Genomic DNA, 20,556 nt, shown 5'->3' with positions numbered 1-20,556 from the left:
CATGATGTGTCACTGGTCTCATGCTGTGGAATACTCTTCCATAAATGATTCTGCACACATCCTAACTACTAAGTTCTTTCTTCTTTTTAAAAATGTATTTATCATTGTGATTTTACAATTAAAACAATAGATAATAATCTGAATACCACTAGGGTTGCCAGGATGTCTGGGGAATTCCAGATATATGGCAACCCTAAAATACACATTTAGTTTCAACCTCCCCCCACCTTTTCCATGGTTTGCTTCATTATTTTCTCTTCCACTACATAGTCTAATTAAAATTTTCATTTTCTCTCTTTCTTATATAAATTTATTTAATTTTCAAATTTACGAACAGTCATCAAGCAAACAAAACAAAGGAAGAGTTCCATCGATTCCCCTGGGCTCCCCTCCCCCCCCCCACCTTGTGGGTCCTTAGGTTAACCTTATTCTCCTGCATCTTCTCTGTTGATCCAATTCTATTAAATCTCCATTACAACATAGTCCAACATTTAACTATAAGTGTCATTCCAATCCTACTAGTAATTTTATTTGTTTACAATGATTTTTAAGGTAAATTATATATTTTCCCCATTTCTGAAGATGCAACTCTTTACCCTGGCTTCTGACACTTGAGACACACCATATTTCTGTGACTGAAAGTTGTTTTAGACTGTTTTTAATAATATGTTTTAGTTGTTGTAACCTGCTCTGGGACTGTAGGGTGAAGGATAGGTAATAAATTAGCAACAAGAAGTTTTATTCTACCTGCCTATATTGTTGTAAACTGCCTTGATATTTTATAGGAGTGGGCAATGTGTGAATCTGCTTATAACAAATATATACATATTCCATAGATCAGGGTGGAGGGCTGCTTTCAGCCTGAGGGCCGCATTCCTAACCTTCCAGGGGCCGCACACCGGCAGTGGGCAGGCCAAGAGACAAGAGCAGGTGAAGGAACTAAAGCAATTTTTTCCTTTGTACAGTCATAGGCTCATTTCTCCACACACTCCTGTGCTCCTCTCCATCCCTATCCAGGCACCCAAGAAGCATTAGCCGACTTCCAGGACACATTCCAACCAGGTGCAAACACTCAAAACGGGTGTGAAGCAGGACGGGTAAGGCTGCAGCCTGGGGAAAGTCTCAAGGGCCGGATACAGAGATGCAGAAGGTCGCATTCTGCCCTTGTTGAACTTGGCTGGGTGGAGGAGGGGACGCAACTAGGCTGAGTTGGTTCTGCCTGTCCCTGGCTCTGGCTCCCCCCACAGTGGGGCTCCCGGCCCTCCCCACTACCAATCCCACCTGGTGCCACTGCCATTCAGACAAGTCAGAGATTCCTACACACACACCCCTCTCCATCCTCCATCTAAGCATGCAAGAGGGATTGTAATAGTTCAGGGGCAGGGTCCAGCCAGGAAAAAGCATTGAAGAAGTGGCTGGCGCAGAGCCAGAGAGGAGCAAGGTCTGGGAAGAGGGGGCAAGGGCCACATTTTGCCCCTGAGCCTGAGATTTCCCACCCCTGCTGTGCAGGTTGCAAAATTCAGCACTTCTTGATATGGGAGATTTCCTTCTTGTGACCCACTTGACTAATATAAGAGGCTGCTTTAGTTACCGTGCCTGGATTTCCATTTGTTCTGCACCAGCTGAAGTGGCCTCATCAGAATGGTCTGCCCAATTGCTTTTTAAATAACTTATTGTGTTCTACTGAGCTGTTAAAAAACCCACATGTTCCCCCAAGAAACTGGCTGCATTTCAGGCATAAAAGGGCAAACTCCTTCGTCAGTGTGCTCCGTCTAACAATCTGTAAAGCTTTTTTGAAATCTTGGGCAGGGGATGAAAGGCACTATATAAATGCAAGATATTTATAGCCTTCCAAGCATTACTACCCAGGCAGATTGCCAGACAGACCTTGCTGGTTTGCTTTGTTGCCATAACATGAAGCCAGCAAGCAATGCATTCTAGGGGGACTGTTTCCTTGCCATGTTGCACTGCAAATTGCAAACCTCTGTGAAAACCACAAAAAGTCAAGTCAAGCCCTAAATAGAAAACCAACCATCTGCTTTGAGCATGTCCACAATGCAGATTTGCGATGATTTTTAAAATAGTTATCCCCTTTCCCCAGGGAAGTCTGACAGTGGAAAGTGTATTTCTGTCACAGAGCTTAGGAATCTGTAACGGAGAATTCTCACTGACTACAGTAAAACAACAATTCTCCAGATTCTGTGGAAGAAGCCATGACAGAGAAGTGAGCCTAAAAGCAGAAGGGCAAGGTCACATCCCTGCCATACATTCGGTACACTCTTATGCTACTTTAACAGTCATGGAGAATCCTGGGAACTGTTAAGGGTTCTGGGAAGTGCATCTCTTTGAGGCCAGCACTCTTAACAAACTGCAGTTCCCAGGATTCCCCATGGCTGCTAAAATGGTGCAAGGGTGCTTTAAATTTACAGTGGGGATGTGATCCAGTTGGCAGTGTGGCTTCTCAGCTGTATGACACACAGATGTTGAGGATATGAAGCTTCCCACCTGTCACTATTGACACCCTGAGGAAATCTTCATGTGTTCAATTTCTGTGCGTTGAGCTGCTGCTGAAGGCACAGGACCAAAGGCAGTGGTCAAGGGACACAAGAAGAGCCTGCTGGATCAGGCCAAGGGCCCACCCTGTTCTCACAGCAGCCAGCCAGCTGTCTCTTGTGGGAAACCTGCAAGCAGGACATGAGCACAAGGGCACCGCCCCGGCTGTGGTTTCAGAAGCATTGCTGTCTCCAAATGCGGAGACAGAGCAGAGCCATTATGGCTAGAAGCCATTGATTGCCCTTCCTGAATGAATTTGTCTAACTCTCTTTTAAAGGCATCCAAGTTGGTGGCTGTTGTTGCCTCCAGTGGGAATGAGTTCCGCAGTTTAACTATGCCCTGTGTGAAGAAGCTCTTCATTGTATCTGCCCTGAATCTTCCAATGTTCAGCTTCATTGGGTGTCCATGAATTCTAGTGTTGGGGGGGACGACTTTTCTCTATTCCCTTATGCCATGCATAAGTTTATGAATTGCTATCATGATTCTTGCCTTTCCTGTATAAACTAAAATGTCCCAAGCACTGCAACCTTTTCTCACAAGGCAGTTGCTCCACAGCTGGTCATTTGGTTGCCCTTTTCTGAACCTTTTCCAACTCTGCAATACCTTTCTCAAAGTGAGGCGACCAGAACTGTACACAGTATTCCAAATGTGACCAGACCATAAGAGTTGCATAATGCCTTATGATATTGGCAGCTTTATTTTCAATTCGTTTCCTAAGGACCAAGGGACCGAGTGGCGAAGGGCAGGCTCTAAATATGCTGGATAAATTAACAAACAAACAAAGTCCCAGGTATGCCTTTGACACATGAACTTTGCCCAATGCAGTGCTCTTCAGGGCCAAGGTATTTTGGAGAAGGCATGCACAAGTTTTGAGTCACACAGAAGACCACATTAAAGACAGAATGAAGAGGTTGCTAATTAATGCTTACAAAGAGACCAAATTCTAGTTAAAAATGCAAGCAGTTCAGGTCATAAAAATGCAGCTCTGAACTTAAAATTGTATGGAACAGTCATCCCTTGAGAGATTGTACCCCACACATAACCAGACAACTACAACAACAACAACAACAATAATAATCAGACACATATTTTAACTGCCACTTAAAACCACTTTTGGCAGATTAATCCTACATTATTATTTTTTAATTCACCACATTTTAGTATTGAAAACCACATTGGGCAGGTATTGTTTGACTGAGAGTGTTCCTTTCTGGTATTTTCATTCTCCCCCATCAGACACCAGAATTTCCAGCTTGAGTTCTGCTAACAAAGCATTAATGAAGTTCAATGACAGCAGGGTTCTTCTGCATTAAATTCTAATATCTATGCATCTCCCTGCCATTATTGCCTTTTACCTTTTTAATGTGAGCCTAAATCTCCTGAATAATTAAAAGCCGGGCTAAAATAGATGTAAAAATGGTACCAAGTAAAGGCAAAGATCTTTTGGGTTCCTGGGCCCAAGAAAGGCTCTATGGCATTTGGAAGGGTTGCCCACGGGGGGGGGGGGCACTGGCCCCCAGAGGAGCATAGGTGGCCCAGCAGGACAGAGAGAATGAGGTGAAGGGATAATTTAGGGAAGAAACAGGCCTCTGGCCGTCCCAGCACAGCACAAACAAGGCAGAGAATGAGGCTCCTGCTGGTGCCTGTACCTTGAGCACTTGCAGGCCAACAGAAACCGAGCATGGTGCAACTGTCCCTCATCAATGCGTTTGCAGGCTGATGGCAATGCTTTGCCTGTTGAATTTCACCTGCTTTGCCTGCAGGGTGATGTGGGGGTTTTCAGGCATAGGAGACCACACACAATGAGCTTCATGGCTAAGTAGGATTTGAACCCTGGTCTCCCAGGTCCTTGTCTGACAGACCAACCACCACACACTTGCTTTGGAATTACAACTCCACAGTGGTTGGGACATCTGAAGGGCTCCAGCTCAGTCAGTCTACACTTACTGACAGCTGGTGACAAAGGTTTTAGACAGGGGTAGCTCTCAGCTTTGCCTGGAGATACCAGGCTCAGACTTCGATTCTTCTGCATGCAGAGTGTGTGCGCTGAAGCCACGGCCCTTTTCTCTGCTCCTCTCTTGCGCATCTTCCTCCCGCCCCCAGCTCCCCCTTATGGTGTGTTTATCAAATTTATACTCAGGTTTCCATCCAAGATAAAGCTACTACAGTACAAAAAATATTCATGTACAGTATAAAAGAAAATCACCAGGGTTTCTGCATTTTTTAAAATCACACTTTTTAATTTATTTCATAAAATTTTTAAAAAGTTGAGTACCCTTCTGGCTTCTTTTTGAAGCAGCCAGTGTTTACAAAGCAGTTCAAGTAGTAGCTGGAAAAAATATACTGTTTTTCTAACTGATTTCCTGTAAATTCTTCAGACCTTTCCACCAATAGGGCACAAGTGCCAAAAATAATATAGCAAAAGCACCTGGTGTAAGTAGGTCGGGAGTTTCAGTTTGGGTGCTGCCACACTAAAATATCTATAAAAGATATAGAGAGATATTTGTTTAATTCCAGAATTTCAATAATGGAACGAAAAGTATATGAAACAAGTCAATTCAATGACTAAAAGGGAGCTAAAAGGTGAAAAGGTACAAATGCTAGAGCAAGCATGTGCAAAGTGCCTTTCCCTCCAGAGCGTCAGACTTAGAAGAAAAGGCCATCCTCTTAGGTCTGCATTCCTCTTCTCTTCTCCTGCTGATTCCAACTCTGACAGAAACATTGAGTACAACACCATACATTTAAAGCACATGAGTGTGATGCAGCAGCAAAATAAACCAACACAATTATTTGGCTGCATCTACAGAAGTCTAGTGTCCAGATCAAGGGACGTAATAGTACTGCTCTATTCTGCCTTGGTCAGAGCACACCTGGAGTATATGACCAACTCTGGGCATCCCAAATTAAAAAGAATGTTGTGCAGAGCAGTGTGACCAAAATGGTAAAGGCTTGGAAACCATAGAATCATAGAATTGTAGAGTTGGAAGGGACTCCCAAGGGTCATCTAGTCCAACCCCCTGCAAAGTAGGCCTCTTTTGCCCAACGTGGGGCTCAAACCCATGTGCGAAAAGACAGCCATCTTCAAATATCTAAAGGGCTGTCAAATGGAAGGTGGAGAAAGCTCTTTTCCTGCTGCTCCAGAGGGCAGGACCCAAACCAGTGGCTTCACATTGAAAAAGGAGGTTCCACTAGACATAGGAAGAACTTTCGGCAGGTGAGGACTGTTCAGCAGTGGAAGAGATTACCTGGGAAGGTGGGACTGGCCTTCCTTGGAACTTTTAGAGCCGAGACTAGCTGGCCTGGGATGCTTTAGCTGCGCTGTCTGCCCTAGAGGACCCTCGGAAGCCCCTTCCAAGGCTGCGATTCTCTGATTCCCGCCCTCCCGAGGCTCGCGGCGGGGGGCCCAACTTGAATAAAATATTGGGGGGGGCTGTAAGCCCCGCCCCGCATAACTGACCACATGATGCAATGCAGAGACACTACTTGAATGGGAATGTCCACCAACTATTTTTTTGGGGGGGCGCCTCAAATATTTTATTGTGGGGGCCGAAGCCTCCCCCCCCCCCGCCCACGGGACTGGGCTCCTGTGAGTCCTGTACTTGTTCCGGGTGCTGCTTGGAAGCGCCTTGCCCGGTCTGGGCGCCTCCTTAAGCGGCCGGCCCCGCCCCGGCGCTGCCCGGCGGGCGGGCGGGCGGGCGGGCGGCGCTGTGCGAAGGAGGCGAGCCCGTGACGCCGCGGCCAGTCGCAGCGCCCGCCAGCCCCAGTCAGCGAGCGCGGCAGGAGCGGCCGGCCGGGCGAGGCTAACATGGCGCTGGGCTGGAGCGGGCGGCCGCGCGGCGGAGGGGGCGAGGCCGGGGCGGCGGCGGCGGGGCTGGTGGCGGCGGCGCTGGTGGCGGCGCTGGTGTGCCCGGCGCCCGGCGCCGCTGCCGCCGCCCGCGCGGGGCCCCCCCGGGTGCTGGGCATGAGGCTGGAGAGCAGCGACCTGCCGGCGCCCAGCGCGGCCAGCTTCTCGCCCATCCAGGTGCTGGAGGGCGCCGAGATCAAGCTGCGCCTGTACGGGCTGGGCATGCACGCGCGCGTCTCCGAGCTGGTCTCCTTCTCCGAGGTGGGCCCGGTGGGCAACGCCTCCTCCTCCTTCTGGGGCGAGGCCGCCAACGCCACCTGCCCCGAGAAGACGCAGGACCTGGTGGTGCAGCCGCGCGCCGAGGAGAGCCGGGACACCTCGGCCCTGGTCTCCGTCAAGGTGCAGCTCCTGCGCAAGGCGGAGAAGTCCAAGCTGTACGTCCTGTGCACGCAGGGCGGCCCCGGGCAGCCCTGGCTGCCCCTGGAGGGCCGCGACGCCTTCCTGCAGGTGGTGGAGGAGAAGAAGCACCTGCTGCCCCTCTGGTTCCAGGTGATCCTCATCGGCTGCCTCCTGGTCCTCTCGGGCATGTTCAGCGGGCTCAACCTGGGCCTCATGGCCCTGGACCCCATGGAGCTGCGCATCGTCCAGAACTGCGGCACCGAGAAGGAGAAGCGCTACGCCCGCAAGATCGAGCCCATCCGCCGGAAGGGCAACTACTTGCTCTGCTCCCTCCTCCTGGGCAACGTGCTGGTCAACACCACGCTCACCATCCTCCTCGACGACCTCATTGGCTCGGGACTGGGGGCCGTTGTGGCCTCCACCACGGGAATCGTCATCTTTGGGGAGATTGTCCCGCAGGCCCTCTGCTCCCGCCATGGCTTGGCGGTGGGGGCCAACACCATCGTGGTCACCAAGTTCTTCATGCTCTTGACCTTTCCCCTCTCCTTCCCCGTCAGCAAGCTCCTGGACTGCGTGCTCGGTCAAGAAATTGGCACGGTCTACAACCGGGAGAAGCTGGTGGAGATGCTGAAGGTGACGGAACCTTACAATGACCTGGTGAAGGAGGAGCTGAACATGATCCAAGGGGCTCTGGAGCTTAGGACTAAGACCGTGGAAACTGTCATGACACCGCTGCACGACTGTTTCATGATCAACAGTGACGCCATCTTGGATTTCAACACCATGTCTGAGATCATGGAGAGTGGCTACACTCGTATCCCCGTCTTTGAGGAGGAGCGGTCCAACATTGTGGATATACTTTACGTCAAGGACCTGGCCTTTGTAGACCCTGATGACTGCACCACCCTCAAGACCATCACCAAGTTCTACAACCACCCTGTCCATTTTGTCTTCCATGACACCAAGTTGGATGCCATGCTGGAGGAATTCAAGCTGGGTAAGGCAGATAACCAGAAGGCTGGTGGTTTGGTCCACCCAGGGATGGCAGTGGGCAGGATTTCTGTGTTGCAGGGGGTTGGACTAGATGATCCTTGGGGTCCCTTCCAATTCTATGGTTCTGTGAAAGGGAGGAGGATGTGCATCTAATACTAGACTGGCAAAGTTAGTGCCCTTTTGTAGGGCCACCCCACACATTAATGTGGGAAACCTGGGTTTGTTACCTAGTGTATTCTCACCTAGGAATTTCAACCAGTCACAGGTCTCCAGTGAGTGCCTGTATAACACTCGTGTGCGTTCTCACGTTGCATTTACAGCAGCATTGTGGGAAGAGGCTGAGTCTAGAATGGGCTGAGTTTGGCTGTCTTCTTGAACAGGTTATGTAGCCCAGTCCTACAAAGATTTACTCAGAAAAGCAGAATTGACATTTCATTCTAACAATGATCTCCAATTTTAGCATCAGCAAACTCTGAAGTGGAGTAATGCTATTCACCCCCACCCATTGTATGCTAGTATAAAACAGCCTTTATCTTATGCACACACACAAACATCAGATCCGTTGGAAACAAGGTCTTGAAAGATCGTTTTTGAGGGGGGGAGTTACATTGTATGTACATTTTTTCCAGGTAGGGAAACTATCTAACAGGGATCAAATAGGATGAAAGTGAGAAATGAGGTATTTCCCGCCTTGGAGCAGATTAGCTGGGTGAAGGGCTAAGAAATTACAGCTGATTTCCCTAGCATTAAACCAGAATCACTGAGAATCTGGGCCTTGGGAAACTAAGTTGCAAAGGAAAAATATTTTAAAAGCTTTGAGAGTTGATAAATGGGGAGGGCAGGTATACTGGATGCCCTCAGCGATTCAGCTAACTGCTGTGATGTTTCCCCCCATTTAATATGCTTCAGTTCTTAGAGTTGTTGATACAGTTTCATTGCCAAAGGGATGTTTCCAACCATTTCTGGAGGAGTACCAGGAAGTCTAGATGTTAAGATGAAGTCAACCCTGCTTGATGCTGGATGCTCTTAAAGCCACACTGAAAAAGCCTCAACCTGTGTGTTGCTTTGCAAAGACCCCCCCACCCCCCGCTCCACCCCCGTTTCCCCCCTGGAGGATACAGTAATGTTTTGATTTCTTTGCAAAGCTCCACCGAAGCCCACAGGGTGTCTCAGTTGGTAGAGCATGAGACTTTTAATCTCAGGGTCATGGGTTTGAGCCCCCGTGAGGAAAAGATTCCTGCATTGCAGGAGGTTGGACTAGATGATCCTCAGTGTCCCTCCCAACTCTGCAATTCTATGATTCTGTGAATCATAAAGACAGGCTGCACCTCGAAATTCTCCTCCACAAGCACCATTTCTCCTCATTTCAAAGGAGTTCGGCACAAGAAGATTGCCCCCTGGTATTGCTGTTGTTTCCAACAATTAACCATGTTGAGCTGTATCAATAAGGAGAAAGGGGAAGGTTGCCTTTGGCTGGGGCGGGGGTTACCCTTATATGAATGCCCTCATGGGATGATGGTTGAAATCCTGCCGAAAAAGTGAAACTACTCAGTCTGTACATGCCTGTATTTTGTTGTTCTTCATTTCCTACTTGAAGGAAGTGCACCTGCCCTTTTCTGCACTGAGTCTGTGAGTGAAGAGCAAGCTAGCTGAGGTTTCAAAAGTACTGCGGAGTTCTGATGTGGTTAAATGCCATTGCAATGTTTGTAACGTGGCAATGACCCTTTATAACCAAAACATTGAACACCTCCTTTGGGTGTAAGGAGTTGGCCTTTAAGACCAACTTTCGCCAAATTGGACCAAAAACCCCATCAGCCGCACTCAATGCTGGCTGGAGATGGTGGGAGTTGTAGTTCAAAGCATCAGGAGGGCACCAGCTTGGCAAAGGCTGTTGTAGGCAGTTGTTCTAAACCAGGGGTCAGCAAGGTTTATTTTTCCTGGGCCGAATCGGTCCTGCGGAGATCCTCCATGGGTCGGATCGTGTGCCCACCTGCAATTTTTGGCGTCTGCACAGACGCGATTTCTGGCACCGCAGAAGCGAGTCCGCGCGCTGTGCTGTGCTGCGCTGGTTTAGCGCAGTGCGTGAGCAGGCAGCTTGGTTCAGGGCTGGTTCATGGGCCGGTCAAACGACCTCCATGGGCCGCTTCCGGCCCATGGGCCTTAGGTTGGTGACCCCTGTTCTAAACAGTGTGCCGTGAGAGAATTAATATTCAGTTGTTTAAATGTATTAACACTGAATTGTATTTTTAAAAAACAACAACAATTAAAGGCTTGGGTGAGCTCAATGTGCTTGTCTTCAGAGGTGAGGCTGCTTGCTGCTTCTCTGCATGATGCATTGCACTGACTTTGCCAGTTGCCATCTTCCAGTGGGGGTGAGTAACTACTTCTGCATTGGGTGTGATGGCATGGCCTCAGAAGAGGTTACCCATTGCTTCTATGTGAACCATCACCTCTGTTCTAATTAGTTTGGGGAGTTATTTTGCTGAGTACTGGTTTTGACCTGGTCATTCATTCATTCAGTCACTGCTGATGCAGAGATGATGCAGAATTGCTCACCCTCCAAGGAAGCTGCCCGTTGTGTCCACTGCTTTGCAATGAGGAGGCAAACTGAGATCTCTGACTCATGCAGAACTACAGGATGTGAACTAACAGCACAGTCCTCAGATATATACTCGGCCCGTTTAACACCCAGCCATGGCTTAATATGATGAACATATTGTGGCTGCTTTGCTCCTGCACTGAGCTCAGCTAAGCTGTGCTTTAGCTCAGCGTATCATCCAAACCCTGGCTCATAGGTTACCTCTCTCCAAACAAACCATGAGCTGTAACCAAGGCTTGCCCAGGTGAGCAAAACCACAGGTCCAGGTTTCAGTGATATACTAAGCTTCTCTCCTAATTGAATTACTCTAAAAGCTGAGATCGTCCAGCAGTCACCAGATTTGTGGTGCAAGAGTAGCCCTCCAGATGAAATTGGACTGCCTCTCCCACCTGCCCCAACCAGTGTTCGAAAATAGCTGGGCACCAGGCACAGTTTGCTACTGGAGTGGGACCAATTGTGGAGATTTCTGAGCACCAGATTGGCGACCACAGTTTAAAAATCTGCCTTAGTCCATTGTTAATGCCATTTCCATTTCCACTGTGTGTGTTTCTTCTCCGGTTGCATACTGGAAAAATTGCATACTGAATTGTTGGAAGAGCAAGCTACAGTCAAGTTAGGTTTTATCCTTTACAAATTAGTCCATACAACCATATTTTCAAATTTCCAGTTTTTGAACTTCCACCAGCACCTCCATCAATCATCCATTTTTCCTATCTTCCCGCATTTTCTATATATAATATTGCTGATTAGTATTATCCTTCCATCTCTGTTTCTTTTTTACAATATACCTTATACTATCACAAAACCTCTTTAAAACCCACTAGCGTTGTCTGTTCATCACATATGTTTTTCAGATAATCCATAAACTTTCCCCAGTCCTCGATGAATTTGTGATCTTTCTGATATCTGATTTTTCCAGTCATTTTGTCCAATTCTGCGTAGTCCATAAGTTTCATTCTCCATTCATCCAAAGTCGGTAGTTCCTCTTGTTTCCATTTTTGGGCCATTAATATTCTTGCCGCTGTTACTGCATATTGAAAAAGTTTATAATCCCTTCTATTTATCTCTCTTCTACAGTCAAGTTAGTTAAGATCATAGAATCGTATAATTGTTGCATTGGAAGGGACCCCCAGGGTCATCAAGTCCCAACCTCCTGGCGAATAGACATTCTCTTGTGGCGACCTTAACCTAGATGTAAGTTTCTAACAGTGGCCCCAACCAGCATGGACAGTGGTCAGAGCTGATGGGTGCTGTAGCCCAGCAGTATCTGACGGGCACTGTGTTGGCTATTCTTGCCTTAAAATGCAAGAATCTGTCATGGGTGGCTTTGACCCTCTGTGTGAGAGTATAGTCTCATGAACTTTTCCCGCTGCATCTCTTGCTATGTTTGAGTCACCAGAAAGGCTTCCCAAAGGCACGGGGGATTCTGCTTCTTTTCAAAGGCCTTCGGACTGAAAGACTTTAAAAGCTTTGAGTCTATGCTTTGTGGCAGACTGAAGACCTTGACGCTGATGGTCTGAGCTGGCATGTTCCATTCTCAAAGGACTTAAACAGCTTGCACTCCAACTTTGGTGAGGGAAGGGAAAGTTGTCAGTTTGACTGGGATTATAGACCTCACACAGGGATAGTTTGGGAGACTGGGAACTGGTCCTGGTATATATAGAAACTTTTAAGGGACCAGAGGAGTTGAAGGAAGGGATCCACAGTCATTCATGGAACCTGAAGAAGCAGCAGATAGAGGACAGTGCTTAAAGTTGCAGTGCTAGGGTCTGGAGGGGTGCATGTTTGGAGGCAAGGGGAGAGGAGTGTTAAGAACAGTGTTTGAAACTGAGATATGAAAGCTAGGAGCTAAATGGCACTTTAAACCAATGTTATGGGTGTTGTTAGCCGCCCTGAGCCCGGCTTCGGCTGCGGGATATACCGGTAAATAAAAATTTATATTATTATTATTATTAACAACGGAACGCTTTTTTATAACAAGAATACAAAGCTGAAAATGAATGAACTGCAGCTAAAATATTATGTTCATTTTTCACATGGTCTAGTCCTTTCCCTGCCCACCCCCCTAATATTCTTAAGAGGGTCTCTTTTCCAGTCTTCAGAGAGTAGCTGGAAGTGGGGAGGCAGAAAAGGGTCCTCCTTTCCTTCCACTCCGCAGTTTTAATCTGAAATCGTACACACAGTACTGCGCCCAGAGCTCAGAAACTACTCTCACTACTGAAATTCCCTGTCGCAAAATGTGCCTAGAACAAAGGGAATTTTGAACTCTGGTTAAGAAGGTTGGTTAAGGGACAGGATGGCTAAAGGAAGTGGGACAGAGTAGCCGTGGCCAGAAAAGCAAGTGTCTGAGGGGGGAAAAACAGTTGGTGGACCTGGTGTGCCAAGAAGTGAGTCTGATTGGAGCATTACTACAGGGGTTCTCCGTTTGTGGACCACCAGTGGTCTGTGAGCTTCATTTAGATAGTATGTGGCATCGTTGTGTATCCCCATAGTAGCTGGGATGTGGAGGGATGCCTTTTGGATTTTCCAAGTTGGACATCAAAATGTCTTTGTATAGCTCTGGGAAAAGATGCCAGCTTGTCTGGGAGCATTTAGCTGGTACAAGAACCAAGCACTTAAAAATGAGCTGTTAAGGAGGACTCCAAACTGACAATCTACTCAAACCGCAGTAGCAAATATCCTCTGTGGGCTGGAGGGGGGAGAGAGAGCACTGGCAAAAGACAGAGGACAAGTTCACAGATGGAGGGACAGCTCGCTAGCTGTAAATCGATGGGAGGAGCATGTGACAAGCGCCCACAGCTCACCCAGCCCAGAGGGCACATCAACAACAGGGAAAACAAGAAGAGACAATGGCTGTGGAAACCCAGAGCTTAATTTGAGCGAAAGCTCAGCGAAAGCTAGGCCCCATATCTTTCAATGCAGGCATGCATTCCTGAAGCCTGTGAAAATAATACTGCAAGTATAGAGCAATTAAGCATGTGCAGAGTATAATTCCCTCACCACATTCGGTCCCCTCTCCCAGTGTCTGTGACAGGCAGGAATGGCTTCCAGGGAGGAATGGCTCTAAGAATTAAGTGCTGCTTTGGGGATATATTTGCACCTCCAGCTGCCTCCCTTTTAGCATTGAAGGAGGAAAGAAAAAGACCAGTGCAGAGGATTTTTAAATCTCTGAAGGCAGGTGCAGCCTGTGCCCTGGGAGACCAGATCCTAAAAAGGCATAACACAAAAGGAAAAGGGATTGGATGGGAGGTGGACGAAAGCAAACCCTGGCACTTGTTCTTGGTTGCAAAGTTCAGCCAGCTGGAATGGAAAGAGTTAATGGAGCAGAGGATCCAAAAGTTGCTGATCTCACAGCAGAGCTGGAAGAGTGCATGGGAGTAGCGGGGGGGGGGACTGCCCCCAATCAATAAATAAAAATAAAAATACATATCTAACTGAGGTTCTGCCCCCCCCAACATAAATCCTGACTACGCCCATGGAGGAGTGGTCCTGCTCCTCTTCTGCTGGTCTGCTCTACCTGCTTCTTGTTGTTGTCACAATAAATAGTACGTAGATTTTGCTCAAGGCTGGGCCAAGGCTTGAACCTCCCTGGGTCGCACTTTTAGTCCGTTCTGGATCCCTGTTGCTGGAAGCCAAAGGAAGGGCAAGAGCTCTTGTGCTTTGGTGCCGCTTGCTGGTTTCTCACAGGCATCTGGGTGACCACGGTGAGGACAGGGCGCTGGACCACATGGGCCATTCGCCTGGTCCAGCAGCACTCTCCTTATGATGTGCTTCCTTGCACAACACCAGTAGAATTCAGCATGTACTGGTGCAATTCTTTAAAAGTTATATTTTGATTCAGACAAGAACAGCAAGCCATTCATAGTTACCCACACATAAGAGCCTAGAGGAGAATACTGTGAACATTCCATTTTTCCTGTTCCTGCTCCAGACCTTACAATCCTAAAAAGCTTTCAGAGATCAGATTTTATTTCCAGGTGTCCAGAAGGATGCATGTTTGACTGTGTCGGTAAAGAACAGCACACACCCTCGTCCCTGTTTGGTGTTAGAGGGGGCTACTTTCAGGAAGGCTGGGCTTTTGGGGTCTTCCATCCCACAGATCTGGAGAGGCATCCTTTGAATTTCTGGCTTGTCCAGTGAGGCTGCTTGATAGGCCTCAGTCGCTGTTTTGTGGACTGTGGCTCTGCAACGTTCCCTTGCTCTCTCTGCTGTTTTGGGAGGGGCAGGGGAGATGAACCTTACTCTGCTTTTCAGGTCTTGTTTGCCTAGGGCTGTGTCCGCCTTGAGTTGCAGACATTAAACCACCTCAGCCTCCTGCTCACCTGTTGCATCTGAGGGCTGGCAAGCAGGGATGGACGGATGAGTTTATTTCTGGTCCATGGCTGCCAGGCTGCATGCTGCCAGGCCCTGCCCCCTCTGCCGGTCCCAAGGGTAGTCAGAGCCCTGTGGGTCCCTTTACTTTCAGAGGCCACCTGCTGAGCCCCATCTCTCATCAACCTTAACCCCTTACTTTCCTTCTTCCAGCCTCTTTCTCTTGCAGTATCACTCTGCTCTCCTCCTTTCTGGCTTCCCTGACTTCAAAGCCATCCGCTCTACCTGCTTTCTCTCCCTCGGTTTGGGACCCTTCCAGGGAGATGCTGCCAGCTGCCTTTTCATTCTGTGGCTATTCCTGCTGTGCTGGAAGCCTCCTTTCTCAGAGGCTGATCAATCCTGCTGGCAAGCCGTGGAACCTGCTCCTCACACCTCCATTCATAAATCGGCTGGACCCTGGTTCTGCAGCAATCTGTGCATTTAAAAAGGGGGGGCAGAGAAAACTGCATTTCCCCCCTCACAATATGCATTAGTCCACGGCATCTCCAGGTACGGCCCCACCTGAAATCCCCGAGAGGCTCTCCACTCAGTAGAGAGAGTGTGCAGCTAAAGGAACCAAATGGTCTGACTCTAGAAGGCTGTTCCACATGGTACCATGAATATGGGGTGGGAGGTAAAATGGATGCCTCCCCACAAGCCCTTGGTTCAGACCTGTCCCTTCAGAGGCAGTAAAGGCCCCTGAATACCAGTTGCTGGAAATCACAAGTGGGGAGAGTGGCTATTTATTTATTTTATTGTTACTTACTTACTTTGTATACTGTCCTATACTCTTATATCCCAGGGCTGGTTGCAACATAAAGTCACAAAATAAAAAACAAAAAGTACATAATAAAAACAAAGACAACCCAATAGCCCCCCCCCTCCGCATCACATTTTAAAAGGGCATCAGATGTCATCAAGCCAGGTGAAAGAGGAAGCTTTAAAGGTGTAGAACGAAGGTGGCAGCCGAACCTCCCTTGCCCTCGGTTCCTGCTTTCAGGCTCCATGAGGGTCCCTGGTTGGCCACTGTGAGACAGGAGGCTGGACTAAATGGGCCCCCTTTGGTCTGACCCAGTGGCCAGTTCCTGTGCATTAGATGGACAAATAAGTCACAGTGTGCAAACACCCTGCCCCCCCCCACTCAACCTTCCACCGGTTTCCTGCCACATTCACACCATGCATGTGATACTCCTTAAAACAATCATGGCCTCCCTCAGAGAATCCTGGGAACCCTGTGAGGGGGAAGAGGAGTCACCTAACCACTCTCAATGCCCTTAACAGCTCCCAGGAGTCTTTGGGGGAAGCTGCGACTGTTTAAAGTGGTATCCTAGTGCTTTAAACATGCAGTGTGAATGTGGCCTCCCTGCACAATCCAGAAAGTCAGTGTTTTGAGAGAGAGAAATGGAGCAAAATCTCCTGTCCTCGTTCTTCACCCCCTACAGGCCACCCTTGCCGCATCTTGCTTACACTGGGGAAGGTTTGGACTCTTCGATCTGAGGATACTCTCCTCTTCTATTGGCAAAGCTGAAAAGATTTGTCGTTTCTGGTTGCCCTGAGAAAAGAACTGCAGCTGTCATGGGTCTAGTTGGGAGGTTGCTGCTAACCCCTTTCAAAAGCATGTTTTGAAGGATATGGGATTAAACTGGCTCCTGCCAGAGCTGGTGCCTCTTACAAATGAGCTTAGCTCCTGCTTTCCTGCTGGGGTGGAAATGTGATACTTTGGAACAGGATCCCCAAGAGTTTGTTAGGATCCCAAAATGTAAAATGAGAGCATGTATGTTTTGTGTGTGGTGCCCTAAGCCTAGTTCACACAAAATGAGGTAGCTAAAAAGTGTACCAGTCTGAGCTGCAGGTGAGAAGCATCTTATTTACTTAACATATTTTAATTACCCTGCCCTTGGGTTTTGCGAAAACTCCTAGGGCAGCTTACAATGAATTAAGACAACCAAGAAAAACCAGGGATCTTCTACCTGCTAAACACCTGCTCTACAACTGAGCTGTTACCCTTCTTGAAGGATCACATTTTGCTTCCACGAATTCTTTTCCTGGTTTATGCTAACCAGGCTTGTTCATGATTCAGGTTTCCTGGATAACATCACCCCTTAGCTTCTAGCTGTGATTAAGGAGGAACTATGGCTGACATTATGGCAGAAGTTAACCTGTCTTTTGATGTAATGCTTTCCTGGCTAAGACTGGCCCCGGGCAATATGGGCCAGAGAGGAGGGTGGGTGGAGGAACTTAACGGCAGCTAAAAGTTCAGGCAAAACTTGTGGTTTCAGCCTTCTTGCTTGTGGCTGAACATCAGCTCCACTTTGCTCAACAGCAAATCAGCAGAAACAGCAGCCTGTAGAAAATTAAGTGAGTCAGCACTTTGAGGTTTTTTTTTTTTTTTTTGTAACTTTGCAGAATTACTGCCCACCTTCCAGGCGACTTATGCTGAGTCAAGCTGGGATATGGAAACTTGTAGCACATCTGCAAATATAAGTTGAGAGAGAAAGGGATGCTGGTTACCATGGTGGGTGGAGAAAGCGGGGGGGGAGCTTGTATGTTCCAAGGAACCAGGGTTAGGTTTCTTTGAGTTAGTGTCACCTTGTGTGGCGAGGTCCCTGGGCCCCGCAGCCCCCTCTGAAATAAATACGCAAACACAAGTAAATTGGGTTAATGGGATAAATAAGGCCACAACTTTATTGGTTACAGATGTGAGCGGTTTGGCTTAGGCAACTGGGTGAAGCAAGACTATATCCTGACTCCAGCCCGACTGCAGGAAGTCTCATAAGGGTCAACCACCGGAAGGGGGAACCTTAAAATACACCTCAATTAAGAGCACCCCCAGCATCACAGTTGGGGTCATGGCATGGCCCTAGCCCACGCCCAGGCTTTGGACAGGAACCACACCCCCAGATCCCTTTAACGGGATCTTCTTCTTCAGTGATCACTCTTAGCCGAGTAAGATAGTCTTCCATAAACATGGTTTTAGCAGTGAGTCCGTAAGTGACTGTGGAGGCCAATTCTGGATCCACACGTCCTTCCACAGTGGGGACAGTGGTTTCTGGGTGGGAGTTGATCATGGTGTGGATTTGCCAAGCGTGCCTGAGGGGCAGGCGGAGGCACAACCTCCCCTCCCATAATAAGACTTACCCAATGCCTAACCTTACAAATTTGTGACAATTGCTACTAGGTAGGCGACAACCAAATGGCTAGTGCCAATTTTGCCAAGTGAAAAAATTCCTACCTGGCCCCACAACCAGGCGACCGACATCAGTCATAGCAAGGCCATAGTCAATCCACACAAGAAAAGAGGGTGGGTGGGCTGGGAGATCCCGAGAATGGAGGCAAAAGGAAGTGGTTTCCCAGGCCACGCCGCAATTTAAACAGTCGTAGCCACACCCCCAGGCAAACCCGATTGGCCGGGCTGCGTGACGCAGTCGGGGATCTTCCTGACGTGGGCTGCGTTCCTCCACCCACTGCTGGGTCACTGCAAGGACCCAGATTCCCGCCTACAAAGCAGCCCCCCCCCAGGGGGAACTGACTTCCCACCGCACAGTCCTGAAGTGATTTACAACAAGAATCAGGGATGGCAATGAGCCTGCATAAGCACCTCTGTATTTAAAGGCCAGCTCTCTCTCCTGCCCCTGTCCCCTCAGATCTGAGGATGGTGCCAGAGAACCACGTAGCTGAGGGGACCCTCTCTGTCTCTGGGTTGTTCAGGCCTGAGGCGGTTTCTGCTATGTACCTGAAACTCCATGTCTGATGCCATCTCAGACACCAGGTTTCTGAAGGCTTCCCACCTCTAGCGTAGCTAAGAGGCACACGTGTGTGTGTGTGTGTGTGTGTGTGTGAATCAACCATTTCATTGGTAAATGAAGGAATAAAAGGTTTTAAAGTTAATTCAGTGCACAGAAGCATTTTAGTGCGCCTTTACTCTTTGCCAAACAGAGAGAAAAAGATGGGATACAAATGCAATGGCAAATAAATAAGTAGGAGAATTTCCCAGAAAACCCACCTTGCTGTGTATAAAGGAGGCCAATAAGTTGGTGGGGCAGAGGTGGTGTGCGCAGGTATTGGGAAGCGAGTGTAACTGAAGCCTGGAAGAGTCATGAGTACGGGGCAAAGATGGGTCACTTGGGAGGGTTTGTGTACTGAGAGAGACACTCCCTTCATTATCATCGCTGCTTCTGAAGCAAAGCTCCCCACCCTCAGGGCAGTTAACTTTGTCCTCTTGGGCAAGGCTGATAGCGGCTGTTGTTTTCCCCCCCCTCTACGTGACAGTGACCCTGCTTCTCTTACCGGCTTTTCTGGTTCAGACCGTCTGCTCAAAGCCCTTGCCCCCAGAGGGGAGGCTGCGTGCTGCTAGACGCTTCTTTGTGTGATGCCTTGTGCTGATTTTGCCACCTTCCAGTGGGCGTGGGTAACTCTGTATACCATGGGTAGGCAACCTAGGGCCCAGGGGCTGGATCTGGCCTAATCACCCTCTAAATCCGGTCCGCAGATGGTCTGGGAATCGGCATGTTTTTACATGAGTAGAATGTGTCCTTTTATTTAAAATGCATCTCTGGGTTATTTGTGGGGCATAGGAATTCATTCACCCCCCCCCCAAATATATAGTCCGGCTGCCCACAAGGTCTGAAAGACAGTGGACCGGCTCCCTGCTGGAAAAGTTTGCTGACCCCTGCTGTATACGGTGCCTCTGCCTTGCGTGTGACAGTATCTTTCAGATAGTCCTGGAATGTCCTGGAATTACCTTTCTGTGCATCCTGGTAGTGTTTTGAATCTCTGGACTTCTAGTCCATATGCCCTTGGATGAGCTGGGATAACTCAGTCAGTAGAACATGAGACTTGCTCTCACGGTTGTAGGTTTGAGCCCCACATTGGGCAAAAGATTCTTGCATTAATAGAATGATGCAGGGGGTTGGACTAGGTGACTCTCGTTGTCCCTTCCAACTCTGAGTTCTATGAGTCTATTATCTTTGTGATGATTCAGAGTGAGCTGGATTCCTCTGGGCAGGGCCAAGAGGGGACAGCTATTTTTACAATGAGATTTTCTGTTTATAGCCCAAATATGTAACCCTGTATAAAAACAGGCAAACCAATAGTTTTAGAATGATCCTTTTGCACAGCTCCCACCATGAATTTCCATCATGAATTTCCCAGGAGAAATTTCCAGGGGACTCTTGCCCCATGGCTCAAGTCTGCTTTGCACATGGAAATTCCCAGGTTCAGTGCCCGACGCCTCCAGGAAAATGAGCCCTGCTTGAAATCTGACTGTCTGACTGAAATCCAACTGAAGTTGCTGCTAGTTGATAGACCATTCTGGCCAGATGGACCATTGATCTCACTCTGTACAAGGCAGATTACTGTGTTCCTAATTAGAATTCATTTAGAATTATGAGGACTGAAATCTTACTTGGCCCTACAAAGGGCTCCAGCTCACTGACAGAGCCTATGCTTTACAGCAGTGTTTCCCAAACTTGGGTCTCCTGTTGTTTTTAGACTGCAACTCCTATCATCCCTAGCTAGCAGGACCAGAAGTCAGGGATGATGGGAATGATGGTGATGAAGGGCCAGCTAGGGCTGCTTGAAACCCTGGAGCTGTCCACAAAGTAGACAGATGGCCCAGTGGTCAGACTAAGGCTTTGTACACACATTCAAATCACACTGCTCCTCTTTCAAGAGCCTCCCCAATCCACCTCTCCTGACCCACTCATTCAGCTGCTTTTGCTTCCCTTGTGGTCCCTAACAGGAAAGAGTCCAGCATCCTGAGTTTTATCTGCTCCTGTGGAGCGGAGACACTATTAACTGTGGGCAACCACAAGGCTCC

At 48.4% G+C, this 20,556-nt stretch overlaps 1 protein-coding gene across 3 annotated transcripts in view; it reads left to right on the top strand.

The window, feature by feature from the left end:
* Positions 1–6,343: 6,343 nt before the first annotated feature.
* CNNM4 (cyclin and CBS domain divalent metal cation transport mediator 4) overlaps positions 6,344–20,556 on the top strand; it is a 46,790-nt gene continuing 32,577 nt past the window's right edge. Inside the window, exon 1 of one of the 3 annotated variants that reach the window (XM_081922925.1) lies at positions 6,344–7,793. In XM_081922925.1, the coding sequence (XP_081779051.1) occupies positions 6,359–7,793 (1,435 nt within the window). In that variant the 5' untranslated portion in view covers positions 6,344–6,358. The remainder of the gene's footprint in view (positions 7,794–20,556) is intronic. The other 2 variants (XR_014171236.1, XM_081922924.1) reach the window with 2 other exon arrangements.

This window comes from Podarcis melisellensis (genome assembly GCF_964234715.1).
Source record: "Podarcis melisellensis genome assembly, chromosome: 8".
Lineage (NCBI taxonomy): Eukaryota > Metazoa > Chordata > Lepidosauria > Squamata > Lacertidae > Podarcis > Podarcis melisellensis.
The sequence above is the reverse complement of the archived record's forward strand: the minus strand, read 5'-3'. Positions and strand labels throughout refer to the sequence as shown.